Source organism: Myripristis murdjan, chromosome 5, assembly GCF_902150065.1.
Source record: "Myripristis murdjan chromosome 5, fMyrMur1.1, whole genome shotgun sequence".
Classification (NCBI taxonomy): domain Eukaryota; kingdom Metazoa; phylum Chordata; class Actinopteri; order Holocentriformes; family Holocentridae; genus Myripristis; species Myripristis murdjan.
In genome coordinates this window covers 3,592,377-3,616,478 of record NC_043984.1, presented here as the reverse complement: position 1 = coordinate 3,616,478, position 24,102 = coordinate 3,592,377, and the positions used below count along the sequence as shown (strand labels likewise).

Genomic DNA, 24,102 nt, shown 5'->3' with positions numbered 1-24,102 from the left:
TGGAGCTGCACCTGCATTCACACAAACCCCGTGCACATCAGCATCTTGGGGCTCGAGCAATTAAGCCCCAAGCAATTAATTAAATAATTAATTGAACAATTAACTGGAACTGTTCACATTAAGTGTATGTACACACACACACACACAAACACCTCATATTTAGAAGACTGAGAATGCTTTCGTACTCATGCAATATTTGCTGTGAGCAGAAATCCCACATTTCCCACAATTTGCTTGTTTTGTAATATCTGACATTTAAAGGTCTTAGCTCCATGTGGCTCTGCTTAGGGCTGAACGAGATGGTAAAATAAATCACATTGCAAGTAATTTTACATATATTGCGATTGCGATATGATTCACGATTCTGGTGTAGGAGTGATCATTTTTGCATTAGAATTTTCATTTTCCCTTAAAAAGCTATTAAAATGATGGCGGTGTGATTTTTGCCGGGGTCTGTGCCAAGCAAAAATGTTTTCTTACACTCGGAAGATGCAACCTGTAGGCCAGGGCATCTCTGTAGCACCACAATTCTTTATTTACAGCAACGTTTTGTCACATTATACCTGTGATATCGATAATATTTCATTTAATTATTCAGCCCTAGCATTGCCATCCTTTCAAACCCAGCAACCCATATTTTTTTTCAGACAAATATACAGATATTTTGTTATTTCATTTATTTTTGGGGTATTGTCATCCACCCAAGAACCCAAAAAAGGCTGCTGGGACATCAAACCAAGTTGATCTGTGTCTGCCATAGCTGTTCTGAAGTTCAAGTTCAAACCCAAGTTTATTTAGAGCTCTTTATCACTGTTACCGTCTTTAAGGTCATTTAAGGCTTTAAATTAGGAAAGAAAAGAAAAGAAAATGACACCCCTTACTCTAACAGGTAAGCCTCCCCAAAAACATCTTCCTCTTCCTCTCATGTCTCTTTGCTTGTCTGTTTCTGGTGAAGCATTCAGGAAGCGTTGCACAGTTTTATCATCATGTGCATCATCAACCTGTCATTAGGTCTCATTCCAGCCCATACACACGCAGCCAGGCTCATTTGCACAGCAGCTGGAGTCAACATTGGTTGTCGCTTCCCGTTTCAAGCAGGACTCGGAGCTTCAAGTTGTCACGAGTTGTGAATTTCCTCTGTGACCAGATTAAGCACTGAAATGAGGAGCAACGACCGTATTTCGATGTAACGTGAACAGGGGCCACGAGCCAGCTTTCCGCTGTCGCACCAAACACGGGTGGGCTAGTGTGTGCCAAGGCCGGCTGCGTTTCCACTGTCACTTCTGGTCTTTAATGGCACCTAGTTAGGACTGTAGGAGCCAGTTTCCAGGTGCTAATGGCCCACCAAATCCCTACGGGCCAGACAGGGCTAACCTCGGTCTGAGGCAGAGTTAAGGGCTTACTTGGCTTTGGGTGGGGAGATGGTGCAGCTGATAAATAGAGATGTCAGTGCAGTAGCTCGCTTTTGTTGCAGAAAAAAAAAAAAAAAACAGCAAAAGAAAAATGGAGAACAAGCGGAAGCCCTGGTTAAACAAGGACATCGAGGCTTTGCTCATTATCTGGACAGAGGATAATGTCCAACGTCAAATTGACGGTGTTTGCCAAAATAAGGATATATAGCGAGACAGCTGGCAGTGCTGGGGATCCAACACACAGCGGGACAGGTCTGCCAAAAACCGAAAAAACTGAGGTCTCAGCACAAGGCAGTTAAAGCGCACAACACACAAAGTGGCATCCAAAGGAAAAAACAAACAAAAAAAAAAAACGTTCCATTCTACAGTAGTTTAGCTGGTGCTGGGTATGCAGACTTTTGCATTTACACCGACGCAGCATGCGATGGGCAGGTTTCGGGGCAAGACTGCAGGGCTATTGGCATGACAGTGGAAACACAAATGCCTTCTGTTCTTGTGGATTGAGGCCGCGGGCCATTAGCACTGCACTTGCAGTGGACGCTGGAAAGTGGCGAACGATTCCTTTTCAGGACCGCAGGGGGGGCAGGACCCTATCCCGGTGCACTTTGATCAGAGGACGGGGAGGCAAAGTGGACATGCCACTAGCCCATCGCGAGGCTAACATGTACACATATGGACAATTTAAACTCTGCAGTCCACTCGGCTGCCATTTGCTAGGAATGTGGAGGGAACCCCACACACACAGAAGACACAAACTCCACAGAGAAAGAGCCTTCTATCCTTTTTCGCTGGGAGCTGGCAGTGCTGACCAGTGCTGATCCACAGAGCTGCCCTCGAGCTACACCTTGACAGCATTTTCTAATCCAGCTACGACAGAATCTCTCAGTAGAGCTCTTGACACTTGTAGAGTCTTTGCCAATGAGCGCTGAGGCTGCCGTGCAGTCTGCGCTGGCCCGGTGGCCTGTTACGTCACTTTCTGTTGCCATTTTGCTGTGATTACTTCATCCTGATATTTTCTCGCCTAATTGGGTTTTGACAGTTCCTGAGCACCCAAGCGATGGAGGCAGGAAAAAAAAAATGAAATAAATAAATACAAAAAAAAAAAAAGAAATCAACAGAGAAACTACTTTCTGCGGCACGCCTTGATACTGCAGTTTGTGTAACCAGAAGCAGTTGACACTGCAATCGTGTGTGAGAATGCCAGCCTCTGCTTCTTTTCATTACTGCCTTGTCTGCCTGCTGTTGTTGGCTTTGGTCCCTCAAAAATGTCCCCTGTAGTCCAATTACTTGAGCCACTGTTATGTACCTGCCAAGCATCTCCCCGAGCCGTCATCCAGGATGCCACACCATATATGCCATAGGATTCCTATTGTGGAGTAGCTGTTGAGAAAAATAATGAGGTTTTCGGAGCTTTGAGGGTAAAGCCCGAGTGAAAGAAGCTTTTTAGCGGAACTTTTTTTTTTTTTTTTTCCCTCCCCCTAACATCTTGTAACACTTTCTTTTTCAATGCAGCGAGTTGACACGTTGGAGATGGCTTCAAATAAACTGCTGGAGCCGTTTTTCCCAAACAAATTGCATGTGTTGGGAAAGGTCTTGTCAATACAGTGCAGTTAATTAAGGGAGGAGACGCGGGAGGAGGGTAAGGGAAGTGGAGAGGCTTTATCAAAGAAAACAAAGATTTTCTGCCAGAATGCAAAGTTATACACAATGTTGTTCAATAGAGGAGGGAGAGAATTTCGATGCGGGGTGTAGTGAGAGCAAACCATACTGTGATATTCATATTATAGCTGCATATAATATTTATGGTCATGTGTGTGCGTGTGGATGCATGTGTCTGTGTGTATGGATCTTAAGCTCTGCAAGGTCTCATGCCTGTATACTGCAGAGGCCTATTTTTCCCAAACATCTGCACTTGAAAGTACAGCCGGATGGGAACATCAGAGGTCGTCAGTCAGGAATGGCAGTGCATAAATTGAACACGGTGATTTTTTTTGTGCATAGTTTTATGTTGGTCCTTCAAAATGGCTTTGGGGATGCTTTGAAAATGGAGAAAGAGAGAGGAACGAGAGTATAAAAAAAAAAAAAAAAAAAAAAAAGATCATTACAAAGCCCAAGTCTTTTTTGGTCCTTTTGTGGACCAAAAAGACATGACAGGAAAAAGAGTCTGTGCTTAAAACACCCGAGCAAGCCGAATTTCCGAGCTTATTGAGCTCTGTCACGCTGCAAAATGGGTTACAGTTGTTAATATTTAACGAGAATTGTGAGGACATATCAAAACAAGTTATTTAAAAAAAAAAACTCCTTACTGTCATAGCATGACTTGAAGCACATACTTTATCATATCCAGAATATATAAATCATATCAAATCATAGATGTAGCTGTACAGTATATGCATAATATATGACTACGAAGCCTGTTGCATACATCAAAGGCTCCTCACAAGCGATGCCTCTCTGGCTGGAGTCAGAAGTGTGTTGCTTAATAAGGAACTGAACCGGAGGAACGGAGCAGGAGGAGGACGAGGATGAGGAGTGGCAGGAAAAAAAAGGAGATCTCTCGAGCATTTCGCAAGGCGGCGGGCTGCCTCGCTGCCACGCGGGGCAGAGAGCGCGGCTGTATGTGCTCCTAAAGGTATGTGCATCAGTGTGTGTGTGTGTGTGTGTGTGTGAGACAGAGAGAGAGAGAGCGAGGGGAAATTCGTGTGAGATCAAACTACTTCTATCTATTTCTCCTCTCAGAGAGAAGTCCAGGGACTGAGTGTGACCCCAGGCGCTTGCTCCTCTTAGAAAAATCCTCCGCCTTTTGTCCTCTCAAGAGCTCTTTACAGCCTCCTCCAGCGCCTTTGTGAGAGTCCAAAAGAGATGGAGGCCGTTCCAAAACCACTGAAGGAGACTCGGGATTACCGCACACAGACAGTAGAGACCTCTTGCCCTCTGTCCCTTTTTCTCCGCTTTGTCGCGGTCTTCCATCGCCACCTGTCCTTGTCTATCCATCTATCCCCTCTTGTTATCTCCCCTCTCCCCTCCTGTCCTCTCCATTTGAACCGTCCTGTTTGGAGCCGATAATATTCCACGCCACGGTCTGTTTGGGTTTCATAAGAGGATGACAAGTAGAGACTAATTCTTTCATTTTGGGCCTTAAGCGCTGTGCCCTGGCAGGACGGATCATGTGGTGTTTTGGTGGGACACGCAGCGAGGACGGCGCGGATCGACGGCGCTCGTATCGCAGAGCAGCAGCGCAGGGAGTAGTTAAGTGAAGTAGGCCACTGGCACGGTGACACCAGCGACATCTGGTAATCCTGTTGCTGTTTGTAAGACTGTTGGACACATTTTGGGCACATGAAATGACTCCAAGCTCTGATGCCGTTGTGTCACTCTGTGATCCTCGCTGCATTCCAGAAGTTATTTTGCGATTAAATATTGTAATTTACCATCTCGGTGTATCCGCTTTCCCTCCAGCGGACTCTTCTACTTCTACTTAACTCAGAAATGTCAGAACTTTGCCATAACAGTTTTTGACAGCCTCATGAGAGATAGCAGTTGCAACAGTGTTAGCATCATAACAGCAAGTGAACAAGGTTTTCTGGCCGAGAGAAGGTGAGAGTCAGTCCCCCTTACACAAAAAACATCATGTCTTGTGGCTGCATTGTACTGCTACTGTCAGTGGAGAAATTAGTATTTCAACGATGGGCTTCTTCCTGTATTATGGTTGTACACTAATGCAAAATGGTGACCCGAGAAAGAAACCCTTGTTTAATTGTCAAAGTCTTACATTCATCACTGAGGTCTTGGATAGCTTAAGAAGAGCTGCACTGGAAATTCCTTTATGTTGTTTACATTTGGCCAGTCACAGTAGTCACAATTTTTCAGATTTTTTGCAAGTTACAAAAGTCGATGGCAGGGATCTCCCATGCCAATATCACACTGCAAAAACTCAAAATCTTACCAAGATTATTTGTCTTATTTCAAGTCAAAAATGTCTTATTACTAATCAAAATATCTCATTACACTTAAAATAAGACATGATCACCTCAGAAGTAACTTGTTTTTAGACAATTGTCTCTTGTTTCAAGTGAAAATTTGCTTGAAACAAGTGAAAATTTGCTTGTTTCATTGGCAAAATTTGTTTCTTGTTTCTAGCTAATTTTCACTTATTTCAAGGGAATTTTCACTTTTTCCACTGGCAAATTTTGCCAATCATGTCTTATTTTAAGTGTAATGAAATATTTTGACTAGAAATAAGGCATTTTTGACTTGAAATAAGACAAATAATCTTGGTAAGATTTTGCGTTTTTGCAGTGCATAAATTGATATCTGGGCAAATACGGGCATTTTAAGTGAATGGCATTGGCTAGAAAATGCACAATCAAATTCCAATCAATACAATTACCATCTTTTACCCGAATTACACAACCTGCCGGAAGATGTGGTGCCGCACATCACTTCTTTCCACTTCTTGTGCTCGTAAATGACAAAAATGAGGAGACACGAGTGTTGTTGAAATGTTGGCCATATGGAATTGTTTCACTTTGGTAAATGAAAGCGGTGCGACAACAAGGTGCCGTGTTTGCAATGCAGGCGTATCTGGAAGCAATCACAACAGGGCCTCGTACAACATGATTGAAGCTCATGTTTTAAATGACACATTTCTGTTTGTAACAGTGTTCATTAAAGACCATTAAAGGAAAGATGCATGATACAAGCTACTTTTCTGAAAGCAGAGAAGCTGCTTAACCCTATAAAGCCTGAACTATGAAAGAATTGGTAGAAAATTGCGATTTTTTGAAATTGAACCCTTTATTTAGTCCTATAACAAAATATATATAAAAAAAGAAAAATAAAAAAATATGTTATTACACGACCTTTCTGGTGTATGATATATGATATGTACTTGAAGTGCCAATGGTATGGTCCAGGGTGAACAGGGGAAGTGTTCAAAGGTATACAACAGTATTTTGGTCAAGTATTGATTAAACTGAAAACGAAAAACGGAATTGAAAATGTGTATCATATATGATACAAATGGCTTTATAGGGTTAATAAGCTTGGCCTGCCCATACTGGGTATACTGGGCTGGTTTTCACTCACTTCAATGCATTCATACTGTAGTTGTATTATAAATCGGATCAGGACTTGGGATCAGCAGTTACTAAATACTGAGTGGCTTGGATGGGGGTTGGGGACAAAAACATTGATTAGCACATCGAGGCCAGAAAAGAAAATATAATCAAAATTAAAACGCATGAGCAAAAGCATGGGGTAATAAAGGGGATAGTGTTTCAGCAGTGTGCTCAGTTCTACAACAGTGTGGGTCTCATCTCGATGATGACCAGGTTTGACAGCAGCTTATTGCTGCTTGCTGGACTGGGAGTCTGTGTCGGTACAAGTTAGATTTGAAAAGAGAGCTGGCTTCACTTAGTGAGAGCTTCACACTGTGTGGGGGGGAATCGGGGGCCAAAGTGCTTACACGCCTCACTGTAGGAGCTATAGTCAGCACCCATTATCATTCAACAAGCTCTTTTCAGGACCTTTTCAATAGCTGTGCACTGGGAGACGGTGAGGCCTGAGAGCCACACAGGAGCAGCACATTCAGGAGCGCTCTGAAGTGTCTGCAGAAAAGAAAGAAAAAAAAAAAAAGAAAAAAAAAACCACCACCAAACAACAAAATGGGCCCAGAAATGCAAGGAACATTGCCAAAAGCTGTTTTTTTTAGCGGTGTCTAAATGTTTTAGGGTGGATTTTTCCCTCTGAGCAGAGCTAATGATAGAATAACAGAATTATGCTTTGTTTTGTTTGCTGCTTAATACAAAGGTCATTCTCATTAATAAAATATTTTATTCTCATTTTCTTGCATTTTCATACACGAGCACAAAAACAAAAGCAGCTTAAGGTAAATATGACGATGCAAGGAGGCGAGGGAAAATCAGGAAAAATGGTGAGATGTAAAAGCAAGAGTAATCGAAACAGAGAGAGAGCGGGAGCGAGATGGAGAGGGTGAAAGATGGGCGAGCGAGAGTGAATGATGGAGGTGCCGTCAGTGTGCGAGTCCCGGTCTCTTGCTCATTAAGACAGTAATTCAAGCAGGGGATTAGAGAGTCAGACTCATGCAGCGGGCCCACTGGCTGCTGATGATGAATGGTGGCTCCGGGCCGTGCCATGAAACCTCACTGATCGCCACGACTGTACATGAGGTAATGGAAAGGCATGTTCGCAGCGGTGTGGGACGTGTGCACAGGTGAGTGTGAGTAAGGGAAAGGTAAAGAGGGAAATAGAGAGAGAGAGAGAGAGAGAGAGGGCGGGAGAGAGCAACACATTGCAGTGTCCTTGGAACAGAAATCGAACGGCTAAATTAAATTCCCCAGTGCAGTGAAGCTCTGTTTGTCTGAGTCGTGTAAAACTCATGATCATCTTCTGTCCATTACCTGTAATGAACCTCAGATCCCACTGCCACAAACAAGTCCAGTTCTGTCTGCAGATGATGAGGTGCAAAAGCAGACTTTCTGGCTCTCAACAGCTTTAAACTTTTTTTTTTTTTTTTTTTTTTTTAGCTCAGAACCTGATTGACAAGTTTTTGAAAGCGAGTGGGAAAGTGACGGGGAGGAAGACAGGGGAGGACAAGAGAAAGACACGAAACGAGAAGGAAAACACAGTGTGAGGCAGCTGAGTGGTGAGGAAGATATCCCGCCCCCTCCGAGAAAAAAAAAAAAAAAAAAAAAAGGAAGAAAAAATTAAATATACATGAAAGGTAAGCAGCTTACTTCCTGAAAGATTTCACACTTGTGCTTGCAATTCCCCTCTGAAACAAGACAGAGCAACTTCCAGCCCCTGGAGGGCGAGAGAAGAGATGCTGTTCATTTGTGACAGTGCAGCGCCTCAGAGTCTGTCATCGCCTCAGGAGCAGTCGCTCTGCATGTGACTAAAACCTTGACTATGCTCAATTATCTTCCTCTTCTTGGTAGAGTAAGTCTGTAAGAGGACATGGTAAATATTTACACTAACATATCTACACGAACAACATTTCAGCTGTGTAATTAACACCTTGTGTATCTTAGTCACATCTTCCCTCTTGATGCGATTTTGCTTCCACACGTCATCTGGTGCACATTGCGGTGGGGGGTAGGGCTGATTCTAAGGGCCCATGACTAACAGGGGCCCTCAAACAATATTAGAACATAAGGTTAATGCTTTTTTAATTATTTATTTATTTTTGATTGCCATAATGACCAACATTTTTTAGAAAAAAATGTTAAAAACAAAAGCTAAATTTCCTGTTGGCATCATTTGAATTGATGCCAAATTCATTTTGATTTAAAATAAGGTGTCAATGTTTAAGTTATCTATCTTTTTAAGTTATTTATCAATCGTAAGACAAGTGCTCATACTTACATGGAGGAGGTGAAAGATGGTCTTTACCACGTTTCTTATAGAAGGTATCAGATAGTTTTGTACCAAATACAGGAGTAAATTTTACACAAACGTTTGCTTGCATGTCTGCATATCATTTGGCATTAAGTCATTTTCAGTAAATTTTGGACTGTATGTAAGTTCAAGAGAGCTGCAAACCTGCAAAGTTAGACACATTTAAAACATTGAATGGGTTGATTGGATTCTGGATATACGATTAAAGCTGTTGTACAGGTTTGGGGGTGGTGGGGCCCAAAGTGAAATCCCTTCATGGGACCAAAAAACATCTGGTGGCGCCCCTGCTGGGGCACGATAATCATCACATCCTTGTTTAAACTTGGATCAGCAGTGTTTTATCCAGGGATATGACAGAAGGTAATGTCATCTAATCTCAATTTACTGTTTGATGCCTTTTTGTGTGAAACAGAGATAATCCATCTGTTCAACTTGATAAAAATCTCACTGTATATCATAATGAGTAGTGTCAATTTACATAAAAAAGGAATCTTTTCAAGAAAATGAAACAAACATAGGTGTAAGCAGCAATCAGCATGGCCCAGGCATAATATGCAAACATGAGTGAAGATGAAGTTTTAAGAGAAGAAGCAGATGAGCGACAAGAAGAAGAAGAATTCTAACAATGCATTCAGTATATCACTCCTTCAAATCCATCATCAAAGATTTCAATACAGGTTAAAGAAATTATTTCCCATGATAACCTTTTTAATTCCAAACAGGTTACTGATGAACGCATTCAGTCATGTGTGACGTTTCTTGGACAAATTTAACTGGGCTTTGAACAACTGACCTTGTTATTATTAGACAGAGACAGGTATAGATAGAAGACAGGATAAAAAAGGAAAAAAGATTTTATGACAGTGTGATCTATGGTGTGGGAACTCTGGCTTTTTAAAGAGGTGTGGCATAAATCATTTTCAAGCTACTCGCGAGTGGCTAAACTCTGTGTTGGAAAATATCCCTATTGTTCTTGGCAGTTCATGACTTTGAGAAAGACAGGCCAGGATTTGAACAAGAGTCAGCTTGAGAAACAGATGCTTTACATATTGAGCCAAACACCCTGACAGCTTTCATGAGAAGAAAAGAACTAAAGGGAGAAATATTGTGATCCTGCAATGGATTTACAACTCTCACAGAGCTCCCCATTAATAAATGTCATCGTGCCTTTACAAACATCTTGAGAGTATTGACGAATTTAAGGTAGACTAATCAGTCTGTGTTGAACTGCTGACAAAGTCATCGAGTCATCAGTCCAACTGCAGCTCTATTTACAGATAGCATATGTGCACTGTAGAAGTATCAAATGGTCAGTAAGCATGGGCTGTCTTGACTGAGCTGTGGAGATACAGGAGCATTTAAAGAAAAGATGAAAGAAAGGAGAATTTCAGCAAATACAATATGGCTCCACCACAGTGTCTGGACTAATTACTAGTACTAGCAAATTCTAGCAAAGTGACCTTCTAAATATGACTTTATTATTTTATTATCTTATTGTTTTCATTTAAATTTTACTCTTGTAATTATCCAACCTGGTTCTTTTTTCTTTTTTTAAATTGTTTGATGACATGTTCTTTCTTATTTTCCTGTTTATGTTTTGATTCTGTAATCCTTATCTCACAATGCTCTTTTTGTTCCTTTTCTGTGTAAAGCACTTAGAAGATGAGCACATCTATGTGCAGCACATAAAACAATGACAGTTGCCTATTGCGTAGTCTCAGTTTATTACGTTCTGGCGCAGGCGAGAGTTTTTGTTTTTTTTTCCCGTGCAACATGGCCCAGTCTGGAATGTCTCGCGGACCGGTACCAGGGCGCGGACCGGTGGTTGGGGACCACTGCTCTATATCATGTTGCAGGGTTCTGCTTCAAACTCCTCAAAAAAAAAAAAAAAACTGAAAAATTGCAGGCGAAGCCCGAGAATAGGTTGATGTGATGATGTATGGCCCTTGCTATTTCGCCAAGAGCTTGCTGTTGAAAGAAAGGAGAAGCAACAGGACTTTTTGACCAGGCTGGAACTCATGGTGTTGAGCCTGTTGGTCATACCAGGTCCTCTGTGTTTTCTGGGCCTCACACAGGTTGACTCTTCCTGGTATCTTGCCAGCCGATCCCTCATCTCAAGCATGAACTGTACCACCCCTCTGTCACTTGGAGTGGTGGAAGAGGCCTCCCAGCCCTTACGGAGCAAATCCAAAGGTCCCTGTGCATCCCAGCCATATAGCAGCTTAAATGAAGGGAAACCCATTGAAGTCTGGGGTTCTTCTCAGTAGGCAAAGAGCAGAAATTGGTTGAATCTTTCAAGCAGCCCATCATTCTGTGGGTGATATGGTATGTCCTTGATTGCTGAGATGCCCAGTTGTTTATGGCCACCTTCCAGAGACTGACGACCACCTTCCAGAGACTGATGGACAGAGTCCTCTAGGTGACAACTGAAGAGCAGCTTACCTTGATGACATGGTTCAGCAACACATGGGAGGAGCATGTCAAACACCTATCTCTGGTCCTGGGAAGGATCCAGAAAGCGGGGTTGATACTCAACCTCTAAAAGTGTGACTAAGCACAGCAGGAGACACAGCACCTGGGTTACCAGCTGGGACAAGGAGAGGTGCATCTGCAAGTGGATAAGGTGGAAGCTGTCCAAAACTGCCCTCGACCTCACACCAAGAAGGAGGTGCGGTCTTTCCTGGGACTGGCTATCTGGTACAGACGCAGCCCCACTCACTGCCCTGATCACGAAGGACCAGAGGATCATGGTAACCTGGTCACATGACTGTGAAAGAGCCTTCAGTGTCTTGAAGCCTACCAGTGTTCTTTTCCTGTCCTCAAGAGTCCAAACATCAACAGACGATTTCTAGTACAGGTGGACACATCCGAAGTCAGCGTGGGAGCAATTCTGGTCCAAGGAAGTCCTGGAGAAGAACATTGGATCCTGTATCTGAGCCACAAGCTGTAACCACGTGAGATCAGGTATTCCACTGTGGAAAAGTAGGGCCTGGCCATCAAATGGGCACTGGCGAGCCTGTGATACTACTTGCTTGCTCACCTGGATCAACTCCATGAATGACCACAAAAGCTGCCTTACCCGATGGTGCCTCTCATTCCAGCCTTTCAGGTTCACCATCTGACACCAATAAGGCAAGGCAAATGTGGTCACAGATTACATTTCAAGGTTGCTCCACATCGCCAACCTCTGGGAAGAGGGGGATGGTGTGATGGAGCGGCTCTATCACTGACTTCAGATGCACGCAAACACACACACACACACACACACACACACACACACACACACACACACACACCACCCATTCCCCGCACCCCTCTTGGTCTTGCTAAGTAATTGATAAACCTCACTATTATCTCTCTTTCCCCGTTTCAGTGGCACAACCAAGGGCGCGCACTTGGTGCTTCTAACTTCATTTATATATACATTCACATGCACTTTCATGGTCACATGGACTGTATAATTATGTCTTTTGTTTGTTATATTCCTTTTTACTACCAATAATATTTGTTTTAAGTATTTTTTTTCTTCTTCAAAAAAGTAGATAATATTTGTGTCAAATATAGTTGGGTTTAAAAGAGTGACTGTGGGCCCTGGTAAGATCAGTCTTGGCTGGGTTACAGAGGACGTAACATCCATTGCATTTTCAGACTGTGTTTTTGAACTGTATCTGTAGAGAGAGTTCTGAGTTACTGAGGAACTCCATTTGTAGTATTCTTGAAATCTCATACATAGAGTATTTTTATCTATTTATTTATTTTTGTTTTGTTTTTCCTTTGTGCACATTTTGTAAATATTCTATCTGTTTGCACCTTGGGAGGCCAGCACAATAAATTACACCATCCTATTCTCCGGCTAGGCGTGCATTTTTTCTTTTTCTTTTTTTGGAGGAGGAGTTTGAAATAGAACCCTGTGACATCAATTTAAGCATTGCACAATATATTAAACAATTGTAAGTGAATAAATAAATATATAAATAAATAAATGCAGTACATAATTTGTAGTACAGTGCATCTGGTATGGACATTTCAGACGGGTGGGTGGGGGTTCTTCTGGCAGATTTTTTTTTTTTTTCTGACTATGAGCAATTTTTTTCTGGCATTTCCTACCTCCGGTGCTTAAGAATATTGGATCTTTGATTTCAGGCATGGAAACAATGTCACTGTTTGAACCTTATCTCTGATGGTGTTTTCAGGCCAATTAGGCCATAGGTAGATGGCCTTACAGCCTTGCTGTAATTGAGATAGAATTGACAGCATAACCTTTAAAAAATACAAATCACTCATTCCATATTCACTGGCATTTTCCTTGGTACCACCAACATTTTCCCTCAAAACCAGTTCACCTGCCTTCCTGCTACAGGAAACATGATAAAAAAGGTCAGCTCTCAAATGATCATCCATTAATCTTTATCATGCATGCCTGACTTCAATGAATCTTGACTATGACTACTGGCTATGACAGAAGTCCCTACCACTGTTTCAAATTAATGCACACATCCGCTCTCCATGCTGATGACATCGTGAAACATTTACATATTGTAAGTCGCAATTTCAAGAAGTCATCTTAAGACATTGTTAGACGCAAGCAATAGCTCAAATAATACACATTTCCAATATGTAAAAATGTAAAAATATAATATAAATATATTTGAAGAGTTCCTCTTTTTATCTCCAGTCATATCAGTATCTATAAATGATGTTTTTATGTGTATGTGTGTGTTTGTTTTTTGTTGCCCTACAGGTAATATCAATAAAAAAAAAGTGCTAGTAGCCTAGTATCCTAGAGCAATGCTGGCTTTTACAACAACATTTTTGATTTGGGATTCATGTGAGACAATACATACAACAGTAAGTTTTTTATTTATTTTTTTCAACCACACTCTTCATTTCTTGTTGTTCATAGTGGTGGTTGTTCACAGGAGTTCAAAGCATACTGTGCCAAGCCTTTTTATTCACCACTGCATTGCATTACTGATTCAGTGAAGAATAATGGTTGGCATCGGCCCCACTGAAGAGAATGTCAGCTCTGGAAGGGAGAACAGCTGAGGGAAACGCAGGCTTATTTACAGGAAGAATATCACTTTGATCACTGGGGTGATATGGCACAGAACTAAATAAGTTGCATGGGGGTTAGAAAGATGTCCTTGGTTGGGTTGCTATGGTGATATTAAAGTGTCTGTGTGTGTGTGTGTGTGTGTGTGTGTATTTCAGAGAAAGAGAGTGTGAGAGAGACATGTCACAGGGAATGACAATGTGTGCGTATGTGTGAGTGTGTGTGTGTATGTGTGTGTGAGTGTGTGTTCCTATGCAGCTCAGCAGGAAGGGCAACGCATTAACACTGCCAGGGCCAGTTGGCTGGATTTCCACCTGGGTCACACATACTGAAAATGTGCGCCCTCTCATTGCACAATTGGTGTAATTTGCCTGGTTATGTGTTTGCGCATGAGTGCGTCTGGGAGAGCGGTGAGTGAGACGGGGCCCTGCATGCCGTCTTTGCCGTCCTGTGCGGCTGACTTACAGGGGATGGTGCGTAGGTAGAGGTTGTCTCGTATGATCTGCTGGAGCTTGTGGTCCAGGGAGCCTTTCTGAAACTGCAGACTGAGGTAGTGGCGCAGGTCCGTGTTCAAAACTTTGCCTGAAACAACAGAGGCACAGACGGTCAGGGTCAACAGATGTTCCCTATGAGTGGCTTTTGTTCCAAATTGGAATCCACTCAAGTGACAAAACCCTCACAAAGTAACACATTTCAGAAAACTGGATCAAAATGTGCTGGATCAAAAAATAAATAAATAAATAATACACAGACAAAAGCTTGACAAGACATTCAGTCTCATATTCAGGGTTAAAATCTTGTTTTTCTTCGAGCAGGTGAACAAAATCTGCCAGTATAATGACATAGTCCCTCTTCTTTCCAATGCAGTTTCACTGCTTTCATGAATTTTTCCGGGGAACAAATATGCTGAAACATGTCAGAATAAAGCAGATCAGCCAACTATGATCAAGAAAATGACCCTTGATTCAAGAAAATTCAAACAAGATAAGCATCGAAAACAAGTGGCATCCCACTGGCAGATTTTCCACTCATCTGAAGAAAACAAGACTTTGACACTGAAGCTGAGACTAACAACTTGTTAGGATGGACATTTTTTTGCAGTGTCTTATTATTCTTTTTTTTTTTCATCTTGGTTCACAAAATGATAACTCTTTTATAGAATACACAGTATATTGACAGATGCTGAAAAACAAACACCAGGTATTGATTTCCTTTTCCCAACAACAATATATAGCACTGCCAAATAAAATATAGTCTATCCAATGAAATAACCTGGAGGGCAAACTTGGTGGTGTAAACAACATAAAAACAAGATGCAGAACACACATCCAAGATATGCTAAACAACACAGGCGTGATTGCCAGATTAACAGTTGGTCATTTGCATATTTGTACTATTAGAGTGCAGACCATAGCCAACGACATTCGAGTGCAGAGAACAGCTGAAATGAGCTGGCCCGTATTTGAAACGTCATTTTGATTGCCATGAGTACAAGGGGATTTTTTTCTTTGATTTGTCTCACACTGGTTTTTTAAGAATGTGCATTCCTGATTAGACAATATTTCTTGTCCAAAAATGTTATTCCAACCTGACTGAACTAAATTCTCTAGAAAAGCCACATTTCGAAAAAATCCAAACTGCATGTCACTGTCAGGTGAAATCCTCCTGACTCTAATTTTGTGGATTTTCATGTTTTTTTTACTTCGGCTGACGGATTACATTGTCCTCTTGTGTTTATGGAACCTTTTCAGACCCCGATTGGCTAAATTTAAAGGTAAAAAAGAAAAAAAGGCTAAAGGAAAGGTCATGTTAAAAGCAAAGCCGCTTTTCTTGGTTTCTGAGAAGTTCACATTTCGAAAATACAAGGTTTTCAGAGAGAGACAGGACAGCCTGCTCTTTCCAGGTGAACCCATGTGAAAGCCGCAATCCCTTGTTGATTTCAGCTAGTAATTTCAGTTTGATCACTGAGGGAGATGTAGCTGAAGGGGAGGACACAGGTCAGAGGAGGATACTCAAAGCCTGGCTTTCTCTTGGTAAATCCACCTCAGTTATCAGGGGTCAGTGAAGGGTACGAGACAGGCTAAAGGAGGACTCGGAGGTACCTGAAACACCAGCTGTGGAAGAGAATGTGCAGCGTCATAACAAGATGTTGCTCCGGATATTCTGAGTGAAAATTATCCGCCAAAATAATGTCAAAACTAAACCGGACTGAAGCAAATTCACCGTCATCACTGTCTGCATTCATCTGAAAGCGGCAACTCAAAAATCCAAACCGCTAAGTGACAGATGACGGTTTCAACTACCTACTGCTCGCCTCAAGAAAAAAAATAAATAAATAAATAAATAAAATAAAAGTTTTTTTTTTCCACCAAAGACGCGCGATGCCACAACCTCAAAACTGAGGCACCAGAGATTTTCAAGAGACAACCTAAAAGGATGCTGCCTTTGCTCTCGGCTCCCCGAAGCCTTTGTAAAAACAAAGGAAGTTCATGCAAAGTTTGAAACGGAGGAAGGCTTGAGAGTCCTCACGCACAAGCAGGGAGAAAGTTCTTTTTTTTTTTCTTCTGTGAAAGAACATGATGAGGAGTTTGGAAGAGAGGAAAAGATCTTCAGTGTCGGCCTGCCCTCAGCTTCAGCGTGAGCCTCGTCTCGACAGTAGGGGGAGAGGTGGCTTTGAAACAGTTTGACTGCAGGAGTAATCACTTTCCTCTCTCTCTCTCTCTCTCTCTCTCTCTCTCTCTCGCACAGACCACACTCCGCTCAGCGTGACTCCTCGCTGCATGGCCACGAATACCAATCAGCGGGGCTACAGATGAAATCTCGCTACTGTAGATGTACTGTATGTGCTAATAGAGAGGAACGATGTACTTGACGACGATGTGAGTGAGTGATGGAATAATGATGAGGGCTGGGAATACTTCAGCAAGCTCTCTCAACGCCCCAAATCCTCCGTTCCCCCTCAGCCGACAGCAGAAACCAACACAGCCCATTAGGGTGACAGAGCAGTGATCCTATTATGTTGTGTACTGAAGTTACTCACGCTCCAAGTTTGGATGCCGCTGCTGACTCACATCAGAATACACGTCGGGGTAGTCATAAAAAATGCCCCTCATGTCCACGGGCCCAACTGCCATCTGACGCTGTGTTAGGGAGCTGTCATCCCGGCGGGCCTGCCTTTTCAGAATAAAGGTTGCTCCGTCTGACTCTCTAAGAGGGCCGCATCACAGCTGGTCTAGCAGACAAACAGACAGACACTGGGGAGCGCCGGCCCAATCTGGCAACCTCATCTCAGAACTGTCCCAGAATCCCCTTTTTTTTTTTTTTTTTTTTTTTGTTCATATTCTGCCCCTCACACACGGGGGAATCAAGAGCAAAACGAGGCTGTTTCAACAAGCAAAATGCGGCCCATATGCTTTCTGGAGGCTCTTGGAGGAATTCGCCAGAGCTGTTGGGAGAGTCGCCGTATAGCTGCAACGTACACACCACCAGCGACAAGGAAGAGGCACATCAACAGTCTGTGCATGTACATCTGCTTCATTCCTCCTGTTTGTTTACCTGTCATTTGCTTCTCAGGCATGTTCAGGCAAACAGCGGCACGCTCAAGCATTTTCAGATTTTCTTGTGGGCGGGACCAGCGGTGAGCTGCAGGCTGGCGGCCACAGTGCAGAGAGGCCAAGGCAACAACACGGTAAGACATGAGGAACAGAGAAGCTACACTGCAAAAACTCAAAATCTTACCAAGATTATTTGTCTTATTTCAAGTCAAAAATGTCTTATTTCTAGTCAAAATATCTCATTACACTTAAAATAAGACATGATCACCTCAGAAATAACTTGTTTTTAGACAACTGTCTCTTGTTTCAAGTGAAAATTTGCTTGTTTCATTGGCAAAATTTGTTTCTTGTTTCTAGCTAATTTTCACTTATTTCAAGTGAATTTTCACTTTTTCCACTGGCAAATTTTGCCAATGAAACAAGCAAATTTTCACTTGTTTCAAGTGAATTTTCACTTGAAACAAGTGAAAATTGTCTAAAAACAATTTACTTCTGAGGTGATCATGTCTTAGTTTAAGTGTAATGAGATATTTTGACTAGAAATAAGACATTTTTGACTTGAAATAAGACAAATAATCTTGGTAAGATTTTGCGTTTTTGCAGTGTAAACAGGCTGCACAACACAACTCGCTCAATGCAGGGCTGAACAGCACACTGCAAAAAGTCAAAATCTTACCAAGATTATTTGTCTTATTTCAAGTAAAAATGTCTTATTTCTAGTCAAAATATCTCATTACACTTAAAATAAGACATGATCACCTCAGAAGTAACTTGTCTTTAGACAATTCTCACTTGTTTCAAGTGAAAATTCACTTGAAACAAGTGAAAATTAGCTTGAAACAAGAAACAAATTTTGCCAATGGAACAAGCAAATTTTTACTTGTGACACAAGTGAACAAGTAAAAATTAGTTATTTCTATAAAAAAAGTTATTTCTGAGCTGATCATGTCTTATTTTAAGTGTAATGAGATATTTTGACTAGAAATAAGACATTTTACTTGAAATAAGACAAATAATCTTGGTAAGATTTGGACTTTTTGCAGTGCAGCACGGCTTTATTCATGTCTTTCTTTCTTATACGGCACATTGGCTGTGTTCACTAACTGTTTCCTCCACGCCTGTGTAGGGCTGAATGACATATTGCAATCACATTACAATTATTTTGACAGATATTGAGAACGCGGTGTGCTTTTTAGTGGGAATGCCAATTGTACATCATAATTTTTATTTGGACTGACAATGAAGAAAAAAAGAAAGAAAGAAAGAAAAAAGAAAAAGAAAAGAAAATGATGAGGATGTGCTTTTTGCTGGGCTCTGAACCAACATGTTTTCTTACTTCTGGAAAATATGATTTGCCCCACAATACTTTTATTATACTTCATTTTGTCACAGGTTTCATTTCAACATTCCAATGAATTGCTCAGCTTTCTGGCAATTTTTTTTTTTTTTTTTTTTTGTAGTCAATAGCAGCTGAGTTGCTGAGGGACGGGTACACAGTTATATTGTTCTTTGTCTGTTCTAAAACTTAGAAACTTGGTCCCTCCTGACCACCATACACTCTGACCATAGGTCGGTCAAATCAATATTTCAGTGCATATTGCAGCTTCATCCTCTCACTCATTAAATCCTGTATAGCAAAGAAACAGCATTATATTTGTGATGATAAATGACTTTGATGATAAAGGAAAGCAAGCATCTTCTAACAGTAGTTGAGTGCCCTGCTTTATCTTTTTCTGTCTTTGTCACTCACACACACACACACACACACACAAACACATATAAACACTTGGTGGCCAACAATAGCCTTTACTAGACGCTGTGTGGCTGAATACGACAGCTCTCAGGTGTGAATGTGTCTGACTGTAGGAGTGTAAATACACACAAACAGACACACACACACACACACACACACACCGCTGATGTGTTCATTGCGGCACAAGTACAGTGTGGTCTTTGTGGCTTCCTGGGTCCTGTCAGAGACTGTTAGTGAGGCTGTCACATCACAGAAGCGCCTCATTCCTCCTCCCAACAGATAACAGAGCTTTTGTAGCGGGCCTCATTTTTCTGTGGTGGGGGCTCAATGGGCACCATTGTGCCCCATTAGCCATACACTCACTAGGATATTTGTAGTGAGTGCAGCTCGCCAGGAAAATGAACATAACACATACTGTATTTGAGCAAGAGAAAAGAACGCGAGATGATTCAATCTCCATATTCCAATGCTTCCTTTTCCGACCCGCCCCCTCCATCATCCCCTCTCCCTCCTTCTGATCCTTCATTCATTAAATCCAAAAATTCCTCACTCCATTTCATTGTACAACAGTGAAAGAAATGACAGAAGACCATTCAGAATTAATTTCCGGTCAATTACCAAATAGCCTGATCTGTATTCCCAGGCTTCCTCCAAATTGGATGTGAGCAGTTTAATCAAAAGGTTGCATATTCCTGCGCTCCGGCGTTTGAAGCTCCTCCGCTCTCTTCACATGCTACCTTTTCATTTTTGCATGAACTGACGGGGGGATGAGTCAGAAAGCACGAGGTCACCCAGGGGGAATGAGCGGTGTGTTGCCATTTCGCCCGGCGTCAGCAGTATGGCAAAACTGGAAGCTCCGAGAGAAAGCTATGGGTGGAGAGAAGGCGGGAGGGGGAGCAGAGCCTGGCACCCCCAGTGTGGCGACAGACTGTTAACATCCTCACTTTGACTAACACCTCTCTCAGAATCAGATTAACACTCCAGCTTGAACACAGAGCTCTCTCTCTCTCACACACACACACACACTCACGCACAGACATAACACGTCTCTTTCTATTTGAAGACACTTGTTCTGACTTTCCAATACACAAAAGCTGACACCTCATTATGTGACTTTTGAAAGAAACTGAGAAACATGAAGGTAAAAATCAGATGCTGTTGTGATGTGATGCCCAATCTATTACAGAAATCATTTTGTGATGAACTATTTGGACTTGGCCTAATATCCGACGATATCGAATTTGGACATATTTTGCAGCCAATATGCAATATTTAACTTTACAGTTCAATTCGGTTTTATTTGCACAGCACCAAATCGTAACAGGAGTTATCTCAGGGCACTTTACAGAGACCCAACAGATTTTGGCTCATCCCATGAACCAAAATCTCCCCCATGAGCAAGCACTTGGCGAAACAGGGCAACAAAAAACCTCTGGTGGGCGGCCATCTGCCTCAACTGGAAAAAAACAGAGAGAGAGGTGGATACAGAGAGAGAGAGAGAGAGAGCAGGAAATTCATTTTTGTTTCTGACTTAATTGTTTTAGATTTAGTTTTATTGACCTTCTATTTGATTAATAAAAGTTTGATAAATTGCTGGCATGGCGGCTAGTGGCCAGTTACTTGTATAAGAGTTGAGCAGGTGCAGGGAGTAATAGGTGATTTTGATACACACATGATCATTTTGACATATGTGCAATTCATGTACATAAAATGTTTAATTTAGGAGATTTTAGAAGCATGGAGAACATGGATATCACCCAAGCCCGGAAGTGAGGTCACTTCCTTCTCCTCGACCTGCCTCGTCTCTCCGCCTCAGTTGAACATTGATGCAAAATAGAAAGAAGCCCTCGCTCTAATTGATTCTGAGGGGCTGTCATTAAAACCTGCTCTTAACTTTTGTGTTAGATGGCTGAAAATGTTCCTCTTATCAAACTGGATTGTAACTGCAATGGAAAAATTGCAGCTGTCAGGAAAAATACGCCGCCAAAACAACAAAATGGGCCAAATATGCAATTGGGTTGCCAATAGCTGATGTTAAAGATTACTTTGTTATTTTTTGCTTCATTAGTTAATCTACAGCGATGACAAAATGGGTAGAGAAAGACAGAGGGGAAAAGCCTGAGACAAAGATCCAAGGTGGGGATTTGAACGCCATCACATGAAATGTTCCTTTAGCCCTGAGTTTTTTTTTTTTTTTTTTTTTTTTTTTAGTTTTGAGATGTTTTAGGGTGTTTTTTTTTTCTCTCAAGGCTGTGGACGAAATGAAACACTTTCCAGAGCAGAGATATATACCGTTATTTTGGAACAGAACTTTTCATTTATTCAGTCTGCAGTGTACAGAGAGGGAAAAAAGCCAATGGATCTATACAGTCTGTATATGATTATGGAAAGTAATTTTTTTTCTCTTAATTGCTCCATTTCCAAACATGGCGGAATGCGAGCAAATGGCTGGTATCTGTTGCGACATTTCGTTCGGAGGCATTCTCCCCGAGGCTTGTGAGAATCCACAGGGAGGTCATTATCTCTGTTATCTGACTGTCACTTAATTAACCGTCTACTGGATAGGCAATATGTCATCAGGTCTGGAGCTGTTCCCTGACACCTCTCCCGGCACACCGTGTCAGCTTCTGGAGGAGCCCCGCACAGGTATTCTGCACAGCTTGCTGCGAGACGTGCCCGCAGACATATGGTGAGAGGAGTGTGCCGCACATGTATGTTAGGAATGTGCACGCAAAAGGCTGCACTCAGAACAAATTGCTGCATGACAAATGAATGCACGCACTCCCTGCTTTCTCTTTCCCACACATACACATTTAATACACTGAGCATCCTGCTTTTCCTTTAACAGATACACATGGGACACTCATCTTGCACAGGGAAGCTAAAATGACATATGCTTTGATGCAAAGAATCTCTCTGTGTAATGAGGGTTTACTTCTTTTTTTAGTGCAGAAGATAGAGAGCTTGGGAAAGTTAATTTTAAAAGTAATTAGTTACTAGAAGTTGCTGCTCACTCTTCATTAGAGGTAATTCATTAGAGTACTTTTGCAGTACCCACTTACTCACACAAAAAAAAAACAAAAAAAAAAAAAACAATGCACTGACTCTGTGGCTTTTGCTGCCAAGCGTTTCGTCGATCACCATTTTAAAATGCAGCGCACGGCCACTGCTGTGTTTGTGCAACAGCAGGCCAATCTCATTTATATTGTGCATATTTCGATTGTTTTGTTGAGTGGCAGCTAACTGTCTGCACTAAATTCTTCCTTTTTCCCCCGCCTTTTTGTATTTGCAAGGACAAAAAAACCAAAACAATGTGCAAAGTCTAGTCTACAGACTACTCAAAGCGCTTCACAGTGTTTGCCTTGCATTCATCCATTCACACACACACACGCTCACGCACTGATGGAGGTGGCTGCTATGCAAGGTGCCAAGTTCTTGGGGGGGTTGGTGTCTTGCTCAAGGATACGCTGATAGACTCTGAGGACCAAGAAGAACCAACAACCCTTCGATTACCAGACGACCGTCCTCCCTCCTGAGTCATGCCGCCTCCGAATAAAAGGACATTTTAATTTTCAAAAGTAGCTCAAAGAAGTTTTTTTTTTCCACCGCTACAACCTCTTGAGGCTTAGTGAGTACAACTACTTTCAGAATGCTTGTGTAATGTACCAGACTGTCCACAAACTAAACCATAAACTATGCGACCTCATCCCAATCTGTGCTCCTAGGCACACCTAGGAATAAAAATCTAATCACTGGAAAAAAACGAAGACTAAAATGTACAAGCTTTAGCATCGTGTGCAGAGGGCCACAGATTTGGAACGAGCTCGACGAAATACTAAAAATGTCACGTTCCATCTCCATCTTCAAGAAAAAAACTAAAAATCCAACTCCTGGCAATGTATGTTTAATGTGCTGATTAATAATAGTATGAATACCTGTGTTTTATTGCATCTATTAATCCCTCTTGGTTAACATTGCTACTGTACTTTGTATCAAATCCAGTGTAACCAGAATACTGAGATTGTTTATTGTCTATTGTGTGTCTATTATCTATTTGTATGTTGTCCATATTATAAGGATATCTGGCCAGTACCTTATATTCATGGAAAACCGGGCCCCCTATTAAAAGCTTTAAATAGCTTCCTTGCAGGGGCGGATCTAGACAAATATTCATGGGGTGGCAAGAGGGTGGCATGGAGACTTAAGGGGTGGCAGAAATATATATGCTGATTTAATACCAAACGATCACATATATCAGTATTTGCTTGGAAAAGCCCCAAATGAGGATATTTTAACTCAAAAACATTCTATTATTGTGGTACATGAGTAAAGCATTGAATAGAAAACCAAAAGGCGGCATTAGAAATATTTATTTATTTATTTATTTATTTATTTATTTATTTATCAACCCCTTAAATAGTGGGAGTGTCATCTTTTGCTGCATTTACTTGCACTCGGACATTTGAGTCTCGTAACAGCGAGTTTCCGAACAGCCACAATTAAAAAAATAAGTAAATAAATTGTCTGAAATTGGGGTGGCAACTAGGGTGGCAAGGCATTTTTCTAGGGGGGCAGCTGCCACCCCCTTGCCACCCCCTAGAACCGCCTATGCTTCCTTGGGGTGACGCTTTTCACACATCCGATTGTGTAAATTGTGTTGTATACACCATGTATTGTATTGTATTCCCTGGATGATGTGTGAATAAAACTAAACTAAACGTGGTAGGATACTAGACACGAAAAAAGTAAGTGCTCAAACATGTTACCCTCAAAACTTGAGAAGTGCATCTACTCTGCTGATGTGCTTCTGTTTTTTTCCCCCAGTTTTCTCCCATTAGTGTCCTCGGCCTCTGTACATTTCTGTATTTACACAATGTAGTTTCCACATAACCCTGAGGTATTTCTGACCAC

The 24,102-nt window shown here is 41.7% G+C and overlaps 1 protein-coding gene across 1 annotated transcript in view; it reads right to left on the bottom strand.

Annotated features, from left to right (window-relative positions):
- The window catches only part of magi3b (membrane associated guanylate kinase, WW and PDZ domain containing 3b), a 162,046-nt gene that overhangs the window by 47,839 nt on the left and 90,105 nt on the right, over positions 1–24,102 (bottom strand). Inside the window, exon 2 of the mRNA XM_030052035.1 lies at positions 14,350–14,466. Coding sequence (XP_029907895.1) covers positions 14,350–14,466 — 117 coding nt within the window. The remainder of the gene's footprint in view (positions 1–14,349; positions 14,467–24,102) is intronic.